Below are 17814 nucleotides of genomic sequence, written 5' to 3'. Positions count from 1 at the left end.
TTGAGCTGACAGAGAAAACTGAGTGTAAAAGCACAGTAGTAATTTAACTAATGCTCATAATATAGTCTTTTGTGTACTGGCATTGGGTTTAGAATTTTTTGGCATGCTTTTGAATGCAGCTACAGACTAAATTGTGATGCTAGATGCGTCTACCGTCCACAAACTCTCTCTCTGAGTGTGTGTGTCTGTGTACAGTGTGTTCAGTCATCAAGTTAGTGTAGCAGCTGATTGCATCATTAATTTGCCTAATAGTCATTGATGCCAAAACAGCTGCTAAACGAATCTTAATGTGTGTGTGTGTGTGTGTGTGTGTGTGTGTGGTGGCACTAATGACCAACAAGAGAGAGCGACAGATCAGTCTTACTGGAAATAGCATATGATCACAATAAATGCTTTAATTGCACACCACAATTAACTTCAGGTTATTTTATTTATACAGATTATTTGTTTGCATATTTATTTTTAGATTTTATATTGCACTGATATTTTTTTTATAGATTATTAATATAATTTATATAATAATAATTAATATTTTAATATTTATTTATATTTCTTTTTTTACAATTCAGATTAGCTAAATTGTCAAATGTCTTTATTGCATTTAATTCAGCAAGTCGCGATTAATCGCATCCATAATAAATGTTTTTGTGTACATAATATATGTATGTGTACTGTGTATATTTATTATGTATATAAAATACACACACATGCATGTATATAGTTAAGTGTATATATGTTGATATGTTTATAATATACAGTCAAGCCCGAAATTATTCATACCCCTGGCAAATTCTGACTTAAAGTTACTTTTATTCAACCAGCAAGTTTTGTTTTGACCGGATATGACACAGGCTTCTCCCAAAAGATAATAAGACGATGTACAAGAGGCATCATTGTGGAAAAAAAATATTACTCATCTTTTATTTACATTTGAACAAAAAGTGGCATGTCCAAAATTATTCATACCTTTCTCAATAATCAATAGAAAAGTCTCTTTTTTGGCTATTACAGCAATCAAACGCTTCCTATAATTGCTGACCAGCTTTCTGGATGTCTCCACTGGTATTTTTGCCCATTCATCTTTAGTGATGAGGTTGGAGGCTCTCCTTGCCATCACCCTGATCTTTAGCTCCCTCCACAGATTCTCAATTGGATTTAAGTCAGGACTCTGGCTGGGCCTCTACAAAACGTTAAAGTTTTGTCTGCTAACCATTTCTTCACCACTTTTGCTGTGTGTTTTGGGTCGTTGTCGTGCTGAAATGTCGACAGGTGCCCAAAGCCAAGTTTCTCTGCAGACTGCCTGATGTTGTTGTTGAGAATTTTGATGTATTGCTCCTTTTTCATGGTGCTGTTTACTGTGATTAGGTTCCCTGGTCCACCGGCTAAAAAACACCCCCAAAACATTAGGTTCCCACCACCATGTTTGACAGTGGGGATGGTGTTCTTAGGGTTGAAGGCTTCACCTTTTTTACGCCAAATGAAGGCTACATCATTGTGGCCAAACAATTCAATTTTTGTTTCATCTGACCATAAATCAGAAGACCAGAAGTCGTCTTCTTTGTCCAGATGAGAATTTGCAAAGGCCAAGCGGGCTTTTGTGTGCCTTATCTGGAGAAGTGGTGTCCTCCTTGGTCTGTGTCTGTGGAACCCAGCGGTGTGCAGTGTCTGTTGGACTGTCTGTCTTAAAATGTTGCCACCAGCAGAGCCCAGATTCATCAGGATGGCCTTGGTGGTGATACTTGGATTTTTTTTTTTTTTTACCTCTTTCACTATCCTCCTGGCCAGCACAGGTGTCACTTTTGGCTTCCGACCACGTCCTCTGATATTTTTCACAGTGCGGAACGTCTTGTATGTTTTAATAATACTTTGCAGTAGCCACTGGAACTTCAAAACATTTAGATATGGTCTTATAGCCCTTTCCTGACTTGTGAGCAGCCACAATGCGCAGCCGCAGGTCCTCAGTGAGCTCCTTTGTCTTAGCCATGACTGTCCAAAAAAACAACAGCAGAGAGCTTCTGTTTTTCACCTGTTGAGTTGATTAAAACAGCTGTTCCCAATGAATCAGGGTAATTAGGATGCTTTAGAACAGCTTGGACTATTTGGAATGGTATAGAACTTTGGATTTTTCCATAGACTGTGACAGTTTGCAAAGGGTATGAATAATTTTGGACATGCCACTTTTTGTTCAAATGTAAATAAAAGCTGAGATATATTGTTTTCCACAATGATGCCTCTTGTACATCGTCGTATTATCTTTTGGGAGAAGCCTGTGTCATTTCCGGTCAAAAACTTGCTTTAAGTCAGAATTTTCCAGGGTTATGAATAATTTATATATGATTTATCGCATCCAAACAATAATAATATTTATTAAGTGAAATTTAATTAATGCAAAATATTAAATGTTTAATAAATTATTAATAATGTTTAATACATTTAAATTTAATTTAAATTTAATAAATTTATGTTTAAATAATTAAAATAACATTTATTACATTTCTTTTTCTTTTGAATTTGGCATTAAACTTCTAAGCCAAAGGCTTTAACCTCTTTCTTTCACTCACTCTCGCTCGCTCATATTAACAAGTCTGTTTACTGCAGCATGCTGATGCATACTAACATCTCTAGAAATGCAGGCCCATCACGGCCGGATCATTTTTCAGTGTTTATTAGTCCGAAGGCTCTCAGCAGGAGTGTTTTTGCTCTGGATTCAGTCCCGGCAGGAGGCGCTTCGCTCTGATAATGGAGTTTGATGGAAAGCGTCATTGCTCTGCGCTTTTAAAATAACTCTCTGATGCATCCAGATTAAACCACAGACGTTATATTCCCATGTGGGTGTGAAAATGCCTGGGTTTGCTGCATGCTCTACAAATTTAATAAATTCTATATATTAAATAGCTAAAAAGGAGAAATGGATTGGAAAATTACCTCAAATTGTTTATGAAATATTCATTATTTACCATCAATTTGAAGAGCTTTTCTGTCCTTAAAATCAGATGCTTCAAAACAATCGTTCTAGTTCTAAAGCATAGATAATAATGTATTTTCTGCGCCTCTACTTTAATGATTTTATTAACGCTTGATGAAAAGTTAAATCAGCTAGATTTATTACATTAGCTCTTTTCTAAGAATTAAAATGTTCATTAAAAACATTTTCGGAATCAAATTGATTCATATGGGGGTTTGTGAGTTGATACAAAACTAAAAATTCCATAATAAAAAAATCAAAAATTTGCATGATTAAATATAAAATATATAAGTAAATAAGATTAAATGTCTAATTTAGGCTTAAGGCTTTAGGTTTAATAGTTGGTGTCTAGGTTAATAGTTAGTTAATTATGTGTTTAACACTGGTGGAATGTTGTGTTGATCAATCAACTTCCAGAACCAGAATTGTCCGTATTGTAAACTGGATTTTGTTGTGTGTGTTTGCTGGTTTCTTAGAGGTTTTTCATCGTTTTACACGTTTTCTGTGTTCTTTGTGTGTTTTATCTTTTTGAGTGGTTGTTCTTATGCTGTAATGCCTCTCAATTCATACCTACATTAGGATTAACACACTGTGTGTGTGTGTGTGTGTGCGTAAGTGTGTGTTTAGCCTTAGGCAGCATCAGAACCCTTACGGCAGTTGTCTAGCTTGTGTGTTTTATGAATATATAATACCGTCTTGTTGAGCATTTGTGTTCAGAACTGAAATTTTAGCTATTTTGTTGAGGTTTTACACATCTCAGTGTCAGCATATATGCATCATATATACTGTGTGTGTGTGTTTGGTATTATGCATCATATCAGGAAAGATATGAATGATTATTAATGCATAAAATCAAATGCCCTTTCTGTGATTTTCTTCATGCATTATCGTGAGTGAATGCCTGTTATATTTTTTTTGCCAAACAAACCTAAATGTTGTTTATGCAGCGTTATTGAAAGCCTTTTTTAAATTTGATTAATGTCATTTTTATTTATTATTTTTTCAAATAACTACTGGCCGTTACATCAAAGCAGGTTTGTGTTCTCAAAACCTTTTTTTAAAATATTAAAATATTTATATGCTTTATATTAAACGTATATTTTCCATTTTAATTTTGTTTATTTATTTATTTCAATTTCTATTTGTATTTTTTTCTTCATTGTTAGTTTAAGTTCAGTTTTATTGTTATTTATTTTCAGTTAATTTTAGTGAAAGTGCAAATGTGTTAAATTCAATATACAAAGCAATCTGTTCTCATAGCTAAAACAATACTATTTATATTTTATTAATATTTATATACACTACCAGTCAAAAGTTTTTGAACAGTAAGATTTTTAATGTTTTTTTTTATAAAGTCTCTTGTGCTCACCAAGCCTACATTTATTTGATCTACATTTATTTGACCCACCTCAGGACCGTTGAGGGCAGTAGTTTCACTTCTGAGGAAGGCCATCGAGGTGGTCCCTCCTCATGACAGGGAGTGCGGGTTAAACAGCCGGTACTTCATTGTTCCAAAGTAGGATGGGGCCTATGTCCCATTTTAGATCTGTGTCCATTGAACCGCTCAGTCAGGCGGCTGAAGTTCAAGATGCTCACTGTCAAACAGGTCGTGTCACAGATCAGGTCTGAGGACTGGTTTGTCACGATAGATCGGAAGGCCGCGTACTTCCACGTCTCCCTCCTTCCACAACACAGGAAGTTCCTACGGTTCGCTTTCAGGGGCGAAATGTACCAGTATCGGGTTCTTCTTTTCGGCCTAGGACCTTCACCCCGTACGTTCACAAAGTGTGTGGATGCAGCTCTGGCTCCGCTGCGACTCCAGGGCATTCGCTTACTAAACTACATTGACGATTGGTTGACTTTAGCTCAGAGCAGTTGACGGTTCGGCATCGAGATGTCGTTCTCGCCCACATGAGAGCGTTAGGGTTGAGACTAAATGCCAAGAATAGTGTGCTGTCTCCATTAAAGCTGCCCTGTGGCATAAAGCGGACCAGTTGTTCGTCTGCTATGGTCCCCCTAAGAGGGGCCTTCCTTCCTCTAAACTGTCCCTCAGCAGATGGATTGTTGATGCTATTTCAACTGCATATGAGTCCTCTGACCTGCCCTAACCTTTGGGGATCAAGGCTCACTCAACTAGAGGTGTGGCGGCCTCCAAGTCCCTTTCGGCAGGTGTCTCTATGCAGGACATCTGCAACGCTGCTGGGTGGTCCACGCCCTTCACCTTTGTCAGGTTTTATGACCTGGATCTTCGAGCCGCTCCGGGCTCCTCTGTTCTTCTGCCCTAGTTTTGCCCTTCCACACTAGGCAGGGATTTGCAAGTCTGGAGGCGTGGGCATCTCGTTCCCATCCTTCCTGTTCAAAAACTTTTGACTGGTGCCATTTTTATTAGTTTTTTTTTATTACTATTACTATTTTATTACTATTACTATTAATTCCGTTTCAGTTTTCATTTTTGATGTTTATTACCCTTTAAATTTAATGTATATGCAAATGTGTTGTTAATTTAATCAAATATACAAAGCAGCTTGTGATCTCCAAGTGATCTAAAATAACACTGCAACCTAACCAGCATTGCACAGCCAATCAGATTTTGAAGTGATTTTGTTGTTTGAAGTGTGTCGGTTTGCATGCACTTGTGTTTTTGGGTAGGTTTAGGAAATTCTAGGAAATGTACATCTATTTGTATTGATGTCAGTATATATATGCATCTTTGTTTTGTGAGTGTGTGTGTGTGTATTGTAGTGTGTGTTATTGTGTGAGGTCAGAGGTGGCGTATTAACTGTGGCTCTCATGTGGATTAGAGGAACAATGCTTCAGTAATCACGTCTGTTCTTCAGCGGTACCACAGTAAATACTGTCGTGTGTTACAGCATAATCCCCACCCTCAGAAACCCTACTGACTATAACATCTGTGCCGAGTTACTCCTGACAGACAGACAAAGAGATAAACCTGAAAGTGAGACACAACTGACCTGATGGATAGAGACGGGAGAAAACAGTGAGTCTTTGGACTGTTTCAGCCAAAGTCACTAACGCAGTCCTCGGCGTCTTTCACCTGAAAGCTTTCTCACTGACTTACGAGTCAAACAATGTCATAAGTGACCAACAAATTAACTAGACTCCTTATGGTCTTTATTGTCCTGACCAGATGCATCGCAATAAAGCCTCAAGCAGTTAAATCTCTCTTGCATGTCATGAGCCGTTCATACATTTAATGGCCGTAGGGTGTAGTGACTTTTGTGTTGCCTTTGCAAAAACTGGGGACAAATGGCATGTGATGGCATAAAAAATATTGTAATTTGACACAAAATTAACATTAAAATGAACTAACGGCTAAAAAATAAGTGTTTGAGGGCCAATCCACCATTATGGATGTGACATTTTGCATTATGAATGTGACGTATACAGTATCTCACAAAAGTAAGTACACCCCTCACATTTCAGCAACCATTTTAGTATATTTTCTCAAGGGACAATACTATAGAAATGAAACTTGGATATATTTTAGAGTAGTCAATGTGCAGCTTGTATAGCAGCATAGATTTACTGTCCCCTGAAAATTACTCAATGTATAGCCATAATTGTCAAAATGGCTGGCAACAAAAGTGAGTACACCCTAAGTGAACTTGTCCAAAGAGTCAATATATTGTGTTAGCACTATTGCTATCTGGCACTGCCTTAATCATCCTGGGCATGGAATTGACCAGAGCTGCACAGGTTGTTGCTGGGATCCTCTTCCACTCCTCACGGAGCTGCTGGATGGTGCCTCTCCACCTTACGCTTGAGGATGCCCCACAGGTGCTTAATAGGGTTCAGGTCTGGAGACATACTTGGCCACCCCATCACCTTCACCTTCAGCTTCCTCAGCAAGGCAGTTGTCATCTTGGTGGTGTGTTCTGGGGTCATTATCATGTTGGAAAACTGCCGTTCAGCCTAGTTTCTGGAGGGAAGGCATCATGTTCTGCTTCAGAATGTACAATACATAATGGAATCCATGTTTCTGTCAATGAACTGCAGCTCCCCAGTACCAGCAGCACTCATGCAGCCCCAGACCATGCTTGACTGTAGGCAAGGCACAATTTTCTTGGTACTCCTCATGCTGAACACCTCTGAGCCAAACAAGTTTATCTTATAGTTTCATCAGACCACAAGACGGTTTCAGTCATTCATGCTCTTGGACAGGTTGTCTTCAGCAAACTGTTTGTGGGCTTTCTTGTGAGCCAGCTTCAGATGAGGCTTCCTTGCCTTGTTGCAGTGTGTGACATATGGTCTGAGCACTGACAAGCTGACCTTCTACTTCTGCAACCTTTAAAGCAATGCTGGCAGCACCCATGTATCTGTTTTTTGAAGCCAGGTTCTGCACCTGACCCACAGAACGAGTGCTCAACTTCATTGATGGACCCTTGCAAGGCCTGTTCTGACTGGAACTCATCTCGGAAAACCTCTGTATGACCCTGACCACTGTAGTGTAACTCGGTTTCAGGGTGTTACTGAACCTCTAATAGCCTTGGCCATCTTTGTGGAGAACAACAATTCTAATTCTCAAATCCTTAGAGAGTTCTTTGCCATGAGATGACCCCTACTTTACGCATCATATCAGAAATGGTATGAATGGTTATTAATGCATACATTTAAAGCATTTTCTGACATGATTCTTCATGCATTATCATGTGTGAGTGACGCTTAAATTTTTTTGACAAGCTAATGCAAATTTTCTCCTTTGTGTGGTGCTGCACAACATTAATTAAACCATTTTGAATGCCATTTTTAAAAAGAAATCCTTTAACTTATTTTCGTTGCCAAAGAAACATTTTTCATTTGCATTTAGTTTAACTTGACTAAAATAACTAAAACTAAATTGGTATATAAAAAAAACACACAAACTGTTAAAAATTACTAAACACACACAACAAAATTACTAAATCTTTTACTAAAATCAACCTGATCTCATGACAAAAACATACCTGTGGGAATTTTTTCACAAGACGTGAAATACGTTTTGTGAGATATTCGATATAATGTCCACTGAGTGGTGCTAAAAAAGTGTTGTTGTTTTTTCAGAACACATGAGCGTACATCTGGTTTGTTTTATGTGACGTTGATTTTATAGGAGTCACTGCATTTCTGACTTAAAATGTCTGTTAAGTGGCGCTATAATAACGTACCATCTGCACCACACCTACACCTACCTGATAGTATGAACAAAAGCGAATGTGACGTAAAAATGCAATCGCAAGCATGATGTTTTAGGTTATTTTTCAATCTGTCATCTTTCAGCTCTTTTATTGTGAGTCACGCGTCTTTCGTGAAATGGATCTGTAATTTTGGTGGAAAAGAGGTGTAATAGTGTACGTTAGGTGAGTGAATGTGTGATGATGGATATGTGAAATGCATTACACTACTCACAAGTGTTCTTTCTCTCTCATCAGACTGTACGAAGGAAAGGAACAAGCTGAGTTTGAAGAATCTCTCAAGAGTTTATTTGAGTCGATTAATAACCTGATGAAAAGTGACTACACCACTACACTACTGCAGCAGGTATGAATACTTGTGCTGTACTACAATACACATGATTCTTTATTCATTTAATTCAGTTTATAAAATATATATCTGTAACTATACACAGCTAAATATGTATATATAGCTGTGTATATACAGTATGTAGCTATATAGCTGTCAGTACAAAGTGTCACGAATTAGCCTATGATTTACTTACCCTTCAGGCATCCTATGTGTATATGACTTCCTTCTTTCAGACAAATCCAGTCAGAGTAATGTAAAAAATTATCCTGCCACTTCCAAGCTTTAGAATAGCATAGGTGGGTGTTTCTCTTCATCAGTCCAAAACAAGTCCAATAAAGTGTATCCATCCATAATAAAAAGTGCCTCACATGGCTCCTGGGGGTGAATAAAGGCCTTCTGTAGTGAATTGATTTGTTTTTGTAAGAAAAAATATCCATATTTAAAACGTAAGAATCACTTTAATCTAGCTTGTGCCAATTTATCATACCCGGAAGCAGCTCCAGGCGGATAGCGTAATACAACGGCGTTGCGTAGAAGTGATAAATGTGAACGCACCATGGAGAGAGTCACGAATCAGAAGTTCAAAACGAGGATTTGTAAAGGAAAATGTTGGAGAATTTCGATATTATAAACCAGGAGGAGACTGGTTTTCCTTTGCTAAAGTAAGGAAAATTTGCTTCCTTTGCTCCTGTAAAAAAAAAAAAAAAAAAAGTTTTCACAAGACTTATTGGCACATGCGCAACTCCAACATCCAAAATCATTTCGATATAAACCAAGAGGTTTTCCTTTGCTAAAGTAAGGAAACCTTGCTTCCTTTGCTTCTGTAAACGTTGGTTTTCACAAGACTCATCAGCAAATGCACAATGCTGACGTCTGGGTACGACCAGTTGGTGCAAACTAGATTAAAGTGAATATTACGTTTTAAATATGGCTATTTTTCCTACAAAAACACATTGATTCACTATAGGAGGCCTTTATTTATCCCCTGGAGCCATGTGAGGCACTTTTTATTATGAATGGATGCACTTTATTGGACTTGTTTTGGACTGATGAAGAGAAATACCCGTCTGTGCCATTATAAAGTTTGAAAGTGCCAGGATATTTTTTAATATAACTCCGATTGGATTCGTCTGAAAGACGGAAATCATGTACACCTAGGATGCCTGGAAGGTGAATATATCATGGGCTAATTTTCATTTTTAGCTGAACTAACCCTTTAATAGCATAGAAATAATAAAAAAAAATCACATTATTTTATATAAAAAATATAGCTTTTTATTGTTTTAGATTTAGAAATTATTATATATAATTAATTTGTAATTAAATATACCTTTATATTATTTATTATTCATGTATGTGTGTGCGTATGTACTGTACATAGATTTACACAGAAAAATTGTACGCAATTGATTTTTATATACAGTGCCTTGCAAAAGTATTCACACCCATTCATTTTTTCACATTTTGTTATGTTGCTGCCAATGTTAAACTGCTTTAAATTACTTTTCACATCAATCTACACTCCTTACACTGTAATGACAGCAAAAAACAGGTTTTTAACAGCTTTGCATAAGTATTCACACCCTGGGACAATTGAAATTTGTTTTATTGGTATTAGTATATTTTTTAAACATATAAAATTTGATATAAATGTTTGTGTGTTTAGGTGGCCGCTCTGAAGTACTTGCCCACAGTCCTGCAAGATGTGGAGACCGTGTTCGATGCTAAACTCCTCAGGTGAGTCTCATGACAGCCTAAAATCTCTAAAACACACGCTGATGACACTTTAATGACAAGTTTGTGACGTCAGAAATCAATCACCACAAATAAACAGACTCCCCTTCACTCTGAAGCTGATGGTCTTTAATGCACTTGTCCTCCTACATTTACCTGATCTACTCAAACGCTAATGTTATTATTACCATAATGTGACTTTAACTAGTTTAGCCGCTCATGCACTTAACTGAGGCAGCTGTCTGATGTCTCGACTAGAGTTTAAATGAGTTCGAGAAACCGCGGAGCGAGTTTCTCTCATATGGATAGTTTAATTTGAGTGTTTTTATCTAGTTAGAGCTCGGAGTGTGTGTGTTTAGCTTCAAGTGGCGTCCAATTCATCATGGCACACAAAACACAGGCGATTCCAGTGCCTCAGAGAGGGTCGATATGATACAGTAGTTTCTCAGGCCCCGGCGGAGTTCAGACTCGATCAATAAAACACAGGTCACTTTCTCTGCCCGCAGCAGCCTCAGCATTTATTTATGGATTCATTTCTGCTATTTTTATCTTTTATTTAGGATTATGTATAAATATCTACTACAGAAATACAGTGTATTGACACTTTCTGTTGTGCAACACAAATTTACAAAATATCACAAACTGATGGCCAATTGAATTAAAGCTCTTTTACATTTTCATGTCAACATGAATTATCTGTCTGTTTGCAGTAAGCTGTTGTATGATTTCTACACCTGTATTCCTCCGGATAAACTACAGAAACAGAAAGTGGCGTCTATGACTGAGATAGTGGGCAGTAAACTCTTCCAAAGACAAGGTAAAACACACAATCATAAAGGAGTGAGATGTCATTAAAATTCTGGAGCTTTTTCTCTATTTACACCTGAAGCTACACTTAAAAAAGCAACATTTTGAGTCATAAACACTCAGAGATGTGAATTATTGAAACTACATTTAAAACCTAGACCATTCCCTCAAGTATTGCCCTAACTAGTCAAACACAATTATCTGAACAAAGATTTTTAAACTGAGCTATATTGCCAAAACATTGTAAGGATTTGTGAATTCCCAGCATGCATTTCAATGCATCTTTGATTTGTTATTTTACACTGTATCTTTTCCTCTGCTCTTTCTCTCTCTCTGGGTTTATATGATAGCCTCTGGCCTGCTCCTGCCAAACGGCCTGTTAACTAAATGCTATAAAGTGATGAATGGTGTGTATGTGTGTGTGCGTGTGTGCGTGTGTGTGCGTGTGTGTGTGTATGTGTGTGCGTGTGTGTGTGTGTGTGTGTGTGCTCTTTAACTTCGATGAGATGCAGACGAGTGATGAATGTGTTTGCATGTGTGTGTTTTACTAAAGAGTCTGATGGTTTTGCTCATAAGAGTGGTGATGGATTGTGTTGAGTGTGAGTGTTTGATGATGGGTAATGATAGACAGATTCATCATCCAGCCTCATTTTACCTAAAGTGTTAACCTACTGTCAGTGCATGATCAGGGATATTATAGCTATTATAACTAAAACTAGAAGGAAAACTATATATAAAAAACATGGTAAAAAGTTTTTGTTAACATTGGCTAATGCACTGTGAACTAAGATTAACAAAGATTAATAAATAGTGTAATAAATGTATTGTTCGTTGTTCGTCTATTTTACGTTTAATTTAGTTTAAGTTGATGTACTAAAAATAATGGGTAAAAAATTATAATGATACAACCCCATGACAAAACTGCTCGAACTAAAATGAGAATTATGAAAGTGAAACAGTCACACTTTAATTTGTCTGTTAACTGTGATTTTTGCCTCAATAAACTCTTAATTTGCGGCTTAGTTATAGTTAGTAAGGTAGTTGTTAAGTGTAGGTATAGGGTAAAGTTTGGGAATTTATAATATGATCATGCAAAATATTGTATTGATATGCTCTTTTTAAGTGCTAATAAACAGCCAATATGCTAGTAATATGTTAATAAGCAACTGGTAAATAGTAAGAATTGGTTCCTTGGTTACCAGCAAAACCATAAAGCAAAACATGATTGTTACTTAAAATGAAGCAAAAATTAACTGAATAATATAAACTATTATTTTACTTATTTTCATTAGTCCTAAAATAACTCAAACTACATAGGAACTGTATAAAACTCTATAGACATTTATATAAAAACTATATAAACAATATATATATACCAAAATAAGATGGATCATACAAAATGCATGTTATTTTTGTTTAGTACTGACCTAAATAAGATATTTTATCATAAAAGATGTTTAGTGCACAAGAGAAAATAATAGTTGAATTTATAAAAATCACCCAGTTCAAAAGTTTACATACCCTTGATTCTTAATACTGTGTTGTTACCTGAATTATTTTTAGAGTCTCTTGTTTGTCCTGAACTGTTAAACTGCCTGCTGTACTTCAGAAAAATCCTCCAGGTTCCACAAATTCTTTGGTTTTTAGCTTTTTTGTCTATTTGAATCCTTTCCAACAATGACTGTATGATTTTGAGATCAATCTTTTCACACTGAGGACAACTGAGAGACTCATATGCAACTATTACAGAAGGTTCAAATGCTCACTGATGCTCCAGAAGGAAAAACTATGCATTAAGAACTAGGGGTGTAAACTTTTGAATGGAATGAGGATATGTACATTCTTTTTTATTTTGCCTAAATATAGCATTTTTTACATTTAGTACTGCCCTTCAGAAGCAGAAGAAACATATATGTTTCCCAGCGTTTGAACCTTTTGTAATAGTTGCATATGAGTCCCTCAGTTGTCCTCATTATATCACTCAAAAAATGTTTAGTCAGTTCAACTCAGAAAATGTACTTCATGTGGTAGCATTTATAATAGCTGGTTACTGATTTCTCCACTGTGGCAAAATTACTTAAGTTCGATGCAGTCTTTTTATATGGTAAGAGTCATTTTCCATCTTGATGTATATTCAAAAAATAATTGTTTACCCTTAATTTAATTATAAACATTTTCACACACAACTTAATTTAGTTTATTCAAAAGAAATCAGTTTAGTTGGGTCAGCTGCATTATTCATCATTAAGCACAATGCATAAAAAAACACTACAAAAGACTGGTATCAATATTGCAGTCCTTTTGCTTAGATGCTCAGAAAAAAAGCATCTTGAGCTAAGTTGATCGTAGAGCGCATATGGTTTTAGCTTACGATGCTTTTGTGAAACGCAGCCCTGGGCAGTGGATCTGCCAGAGAGTAAATTTAGGGATTAAGTGTTTTTTTTAATTAGCTTTTCAGGAAAGGGAAAGATGTTGGTAGTTTATGTTAATGTTTAATGTTCAGTTATGTTGGACATTTAGGAGTTTTTGTTATTGAATGTTGTGGTTACCATCATGCTGAAGAGTAGCGCTGCAAATTGGAATTTCACTTGGCTGCAACATAAAGTGTATAATAATTCTAAATCACAATAGTTCATTGAAGCAAAAGTTGCTCATCAGCAAAGAAGGAGGTGTGTATGGTTTGCATGTGTTCATTCCGAGCTTTATTAGGGGCCAAGCACCATATCCGTTGGCGTTCTTCTTCTTCTGTTTCTTCCGCTCTTGAGTCTATGGTAGCCCATAGAACCGCTTGCAGGAAAGTTGTGAAATTTGGCACACTGATAGAGGACAAAAACCTACTTTTTTGAACTTGTCCTGGACGGCTTGTCTTATTCTCACCAAAGTTGGCTCAGATCATCTTTAGGCCATGCTGGCAAAAAGTTATGGAATTCAAGTTAATTAGTCAAACCGTTCTCTGCCACCTAGTGATCAGGAGATATGAAAAATATTGAATAAAATAAAAGCAATTTTTGATTATAACTTCTGGATGGTTTGGCCATCACAAAACTGGTCTCTTTAGATTCGCTGCACCATGCAGAGTCGAACCATACCCAATTTTCCCATGTCAGCCATTTTGGGTGTCGGCCATCTTGAATTTTGTCATAAAATGCTATATTTTACGAATGCATTGGCGTATCGTTACAAAATTCTGTGTTTCTTCGGCACCATGCCCTGAAAAAGTACGTAACAATTTTGGGGGCAGCGCCACTTTGTGGCCAAAAGTTATAAAGCAATTTCAAAAAATGCTAATAACATTTAATTATATTGGCCTGTTGTAATGAAATTGATTTCAATATATTCCTTGGATCATGCAAGAACATTAATACTAATTATGGTATCAATAACTGGACTTCCTGTCTGCAATTTTGATTAATGATCAAAATCTACTTTTTCAAACTCCTCCTGGAACATTCGTCCGATTTTCACCAAATTTGACTCAGATCATCTTCAGACCCTGCTGCCAAAAAGTTATAGATTTTGTGTCGATATGCAAAACGGTTTTCGTTTAACGCATCAACGAATTTGCTGGACATATGCCAAACTGCATTTGAGGCTGTATCTCTACAAAGCTTTGACATATTTACACCAAACTTTTTATGTGCCATTGTCCCCTCACACTGACCACGTCACATCAATTGGTAACAGCACCACCTATTGGTCAGATGTAATACACCATACATTAAACATTAATAATGAAATTTCCAAAAATGCTAATAACTTTTGCTTGCATTAGCCTATTGTAATGAATAATGAATGGGTCTCAAAATATTTCTTGAGTCATGCCAGCAACATAGATACCAATTATGCCATCATTGCCTAAACTTTCTGTCCGCCATTTTACTTTTACTTTTTCGAACTCCTCCTAGGCAGTTTGTCTGATTTTGCAGCTATATTTAGAAGTTGGATTTTGGGTCAGTGTAATGTGTTTAAGTTCAAACAGCATTCCCTTTTATGCTTTATGTAAACTAACCATGATTGAAGTAGATTACAACAACAAAACAAGAACTTATAGATAGAATCAGATAGAAATACCTCCTTAAAGCAACAACTGCACTTGTTCACTTTTTATAGTGTATAGTAGTAAACATGGCATAAAAAACATAACTCAGCACGTTATGTACATATTGTTCACTATAATTAAATTGTGGCAGGCTGTTATCATCATATTACTCACTGTCCGCCCTGCTCTCTAGTTATTGATATCAGCGTCGCTTGTTCAGTCGACAGTTGACCACTAATGATGGACACATATTTGGTGAAGTGTGTATTATCTGCGCTACTTTATTAATTGTTGATCTTATTACACATTGTTGTAATAGACAGACAGATGTTTTTGGCTGTGGAGAGTTAACTCGCCAGGCCTGAGAGTTTATATACTAGCAAGTGTGGTGTGAAGTGAAATTCAGAGCATTTTAAACACCCGAACTGGAGGGTATTGATCCATTTATTAGTGCCTGTCTCTGCTCAGCTTGCCACAAAATCAGATCCGCTCTACAGATTTCACCGCAAATTATCATTTCCCGATTCCAGTTGCATTCGACATCCTCTTAGTTTGCATGAGACATCAGGTTTCAGAATGAAATTCATGCATTTTATTGAGCACAATCACAAGCTGTCCGCTCCATATGCGTCCAGTGCGTTAGCTCATAAATATTCATGAGCACTGCTCCTTCGCCTCTAGCGATTGGTTCAGGGCTGGTTGACATCACAATGCGAGGATTCCGCTTTTGTCCCACTCGATGTGGCCAGCTGTTTAGTTATTCATATATTCATGTGTCATTTTATTTATTTTTGAATTACCGTGTTCCCCGTAAGCCGTCCTGACAGGCATTTTAATTGAAATTTATCTGGATGGCCGCTGGAAAACGAGGCCCCATTTTGTGAAATGTCACTCTGAAATGAGTGCGAGAGGAGTGAGACATTTATACGCTGTACAATTACCTCTACTGCATTAGCCTCATCTAGTATGTCCGGCCCTCACCTGGAGGAGAAACAAAGCATGATGGGAACAGTGACAGGTGGCAGCGAGCAGATGCTGCTGGCTGAATTTCCATTTGTAGTGTCTATACTAATAGTATGGAAGATTAACAGTCTATTAATGTAATGGTTTTAAAGTATGCAAAAGTTCTGGGTCAGGACGATTAAATTTTTTTTTATATATATATATATATATATATATATATATATATATATATATATATATATTTAAACATTAAAAAATCCAACCTTAAACTCTTAATGGTAGTGTATTTCTATTGCTTTGTTTAGTTCAGATTCAGCCAGTGTCCAAAGTTTACTTTTATAGCTTTAATTCATCTTTATTTCAGTTTCAGTTCATTTTAATATTCAAGATGCTTGTTGTATTTCTTTCCATTTGTAAATTGCTTTGGATAAAATCATCTGCTAAATGAATTAAGGTAAATATAAACTTTAGTTTACATTTTAAGGAGTTTGTTAAATGTTTATGTCATCTTTTTATACATTTTAAAATATTTTTAAATTTCATTCATTTCATTTTTTTTAGCTTTAGTTTCATATTTAACACATAAGTTTTATGTGTAATTACATATGTAAATATATATTTTTAGAAATCTGCAGATCCGTCATGATTTTATTCTTCATAATAATGCAGGTTTAAGGTGAGCAGTATTCCACATTTGTTGCCACATGGAGGGGAAAAAATTAAATCAATGGAGTTCAATTTTAGCCATGAATTATTTCTTAATAAAAGCCAATGGAGCAGTAACTGACCAGTTTAATTCAGTCTTCCAGTGCCGTTTAAACTTGCATTCAGCTTTTGGTGAGTGTTCATCATTGACCCTGGATGCATTATAGATCAGAAGCAGAAGACGAAAAAGATTTTGGATGAAGGTTAAAACGTCTTGGATATCAGAAACCTTCAAAACTCTCACTGCAGTGTTTAGTGCGATTACAGAGCAAGAATGATCAAATTTACTGTCACCTTTGACACTTAATTCTGGACTGAAATGAACTCATGAACTCAAGCATGAAAGTTTTTAGTGGTTTCTAAATCAACTTTTTCAATCAAACAAAATCCAAGTATAAAGCTCATCATACAGGTTGCCAGATTGACAGATATATACAGTAGATTGAAGGCTCATCCCATTTTTTTTCCACAAATCAATATTTGGTGTTTATACTAAGAGGAGCTTCTTTGTAGAGATAGGTCAGTTTCATTCATCGCCTGGTTTTGTTACAGGTAGGGGTGCCACAGGGCTCCATTTTGGGCCTGATTTTATTTCCATTTTGGGCCTCATACATGCTCCCTCTTCATTGCATTTTTGAATCTCACAAGGTTTCATATCACATTGATGCAGATGATACCCAATTGTACATTCCTGTAAAACCTGACTTGCTAGCTTGTGTAAATGACATCAATTATTTGTTATAATTGTCTTCTGTTAAATGAAAACAAGACAGAAGTCATTCTATTTGGCACCCACCATCTGTTAGATAGCCTGGCCTCTAGTTTAGGACCACTGGAAGCAAATACAGTGCCTTGCGAAAGTATTCATACACCTTAATCTTTTTCATGCTTTATGTTGCTGCCTTATATTAAACTGCTTCAAAAAAAACCCCAAATCAATCTACACTCTCTACACCATAATGACAAAGCAAAAGCAGAATTGTCACAACTTCGTAAATCTATTTAAAAATAATTAAAATAAGTAGATTGCATAAGTATTCATACCCTTAACTCGGTACTTAGCTGAAGCACCTTTACA

At 36.3% G+C, this 17814-nt stretch overlaps 1 protein-coding gene across 1 annotated transcript in view; it reads left to right on the top strand.

The window, feature by feature from the left end:
• dock2-like (dedicator of cytokinesis protein 2) overlaps nucleotides 1-17814 on the top strand; it is an 86484-nt gene that overhangs the window by 42087 nt on the left and 26583 nt on the right. The window contains exons 22-24 of the mRNA XM_073820184.1: nucleotides 8395-8503; nucleotides 10155-10225; nucleotides 10933-11039. Coding sequence (XP_073676285.1) covers nucleotides 8395-8503; nucleotides 10155-10225; nucleotides 10933-11039 — 287 coding nt within the window. The remainder of the gene's footprint in view (nucleotides 1-8394; nucleotides 8504-10154; nucleotides 10226-10932; nucleotides 11040-17814) is intronic.

The sequence above is a fragment of the Garra rufa genome, chromosome 16 (assembly GCF_049309525.1).
Source record: "Garra rufa chromosome 16, GarRuf1.0, whole genome shotgun sequence".
Taxonomy (NCBI): Eukaryota; Metazoa; Chordata; class Actinopteri; order Cypriniformes; family Cyprinidae; genus Garra; species Garra rufa.
Note: the sequence above shows the minus strand (reverse complement) of the source record. Positions and strands in the feature narration are given on the sequence as shown.